This window comes from Gavialis gangeticus, unplaced genomic scaffold, assembly GCF_001723915.1.
Source record: "Gavialis gangeticus isolate Ggan-Ray unplaced genomic scaffold, GavGan_comp1, whole genome shotgun sequence".
NCBI lineage: Eukaryota > Metazoa > Chordata > Crocodylia > Gavialidae > Gavialis > Gavialis gangeticus.
This window is the reverse complement of record NW_017729011.1, coordinates 19,216,469-19,218,191: the sequence shown is the minus strand read 5'-3', so window position 1 is coordinate 19,218,191 and position 1,723 is coordinate 19,216,469. Positions and strand designations below refer to the sequence as shown.

Here is a 1,723-nt window from a genome sequence, read left to right as displayed (position 1 = left end):
TCAACCCTAGCCTCTCGTATTCAAAGACTAGCTAGGGTGTCCCACTAGGCCTACCCACTAGACTCCCTTTCCTTTCTGATTTAAGTGACAATGTAAATAGGGTCTGATTCAGATTATTGTGCAAAACAAAGAAACCCAAGACAAGACAAGGCCTTTGAGCTGCTATTTGTTTCCCACACTAATTCTTGTATCTGGCTTGATGTTAATCTCGACATGCTGGGCTGTCGGGGCCTGTTACTTTATGTTCTGCAAATGGGCTTTGATTCCGTGTGCAAAAGCAGCAACGCTCGCACAGAATAACTGGGTTTGTTCTTTAAACATGCATCTCTGGGTTTTGCATCAAAATGTTGTGGTCCAAATTAGTCCCAGAATCAGAGGTGCAGCTGCTGTGACCTCTAGCCATTTGCTCACTTTTCCTCACTTAACTCCATTTCCATTTGGTAGCAGAGCCAGTCTAGCCAGGGAATCTAGTCGGCAGTGAATCAGTCTCATCTCAATGCACAGGCATCTGATGTTAAATATGGCCTGGGCTAAGGGAGCGTTTGTGTAGACATGTATTTTTTTTACCTTAGTGGATCTGGGTCAGAGTCGCACAATGTCCCAGTTAAAATTTCCCCTATGAAGACCAGATAGGATTTCCATCAGAAGTTAGCAATCTAGCCTCTGAGCCAGCTGGAGTGGTCACTGAGCAAAGCATGAGGATTGTGTCTGCTATAGTTTCTCCTGGCAGGGGACAGGAGCAAGACCTCAAATCTAGGTTTCCTCCAGGGCAGTGCAGAATAGCATAGCTAGCACTGGAAAAGGTAGGAGGCACTGTCTATAAAACTTAACTGAAAACCCTATCCCTTCTAACCCAGGAGGTGTACTGGAAAATCGGGAATTAATGATGTTTTAAGAGTTAACAGGAGCAAACCAAATCTGCCTTATAACTGTTTGTCTTTTCCCCACTGCTTTGCTTTCTTGTTTGTCAGGAATGCACATTAAAGGTTCAGGAAGGAAAGTTCAAATTGCAAGATCTGCTGGTGGTCCCAATGCAGAGGGTCTTGAAGTATCATCTCCTATTAAAAGTAAGTGTTTCGGCATCCGAATATCCTCGTGGCTGCCTTCCCCCGCTGTTGCGTCCCTGGGCTTTTCCAGCAGAAAATGGAATCATCATTTTGAAGCGTGGAGCAAGGGCTTTTTATCCTGTGAACAAAATAATTACTACAGCTGCTTAGCACGACACAATATCTGTGCCGTCTTTTAAAGTACAGCGACCTAGGGTAATTCCACACTTGTTAGCCAGGAGAGGCAGCTAATGAATATAAAATAAGCTTGCATATAATCTGATTACGTGTGAAATTCCTCCCGCCAGCTCTGTGTCATGGAGCCACTGAAAACAAACAGCTTTTGCTGGTGCCTCCCCTTCTAGTTATAGCCGAGGACCGCCTGCCAGAGTGCCGCTGCTCTGTGTTCAGAGTGACATGCAGTAATTGCTTTATAGCTTGTAGCATGTGCTTGTAACATGATGGGGGCAGTAGTGTGTGAAACTTCACTCACGGTCCTGCAATGTTTTCTTCCAGGAGCTTCTCAGCCACTCGTCAGATCGGCCTGAGAAGCAGCAGCTCAAGGAAGCTTTGGAAGCCATGCAGGTAGGGGGCATGGCCTAGCAGCAAGGAAGTGATAACTGTAGCATGTTGGGTAATTCCTCCTGCTGTTCTGAAGGATGTTGAGTTGGAGTTAA

General features: G+C 45.6%; 1 protein-coding gene across 1 annotated transcript in view; it reads left to right on the top strand.

Annotated features, from left to right (window-relative positions):
• The window catches only part of VAV2 (vav guanine nucleotide exchange factor 2), a 321,762-nt gene that overhangs the window by 276,680 nt on the left and 43,359 nt on the right, over window positions 1-1,723 (top strand). Inside the window, exons 12-13 of the mRNA XM_019510306.1 lie at window positions 972-1,067; window positions 1,563-1,631. Coding sequence (XP_019365851.1) covers window positions 972-1,067; window positions 1,563-1,631 — 165 coding nt within the window. The remainder of the gene's footprint in view (window positions 1-971; window positions 1,068-1,562; window positions 1,632-1,723) is intronic.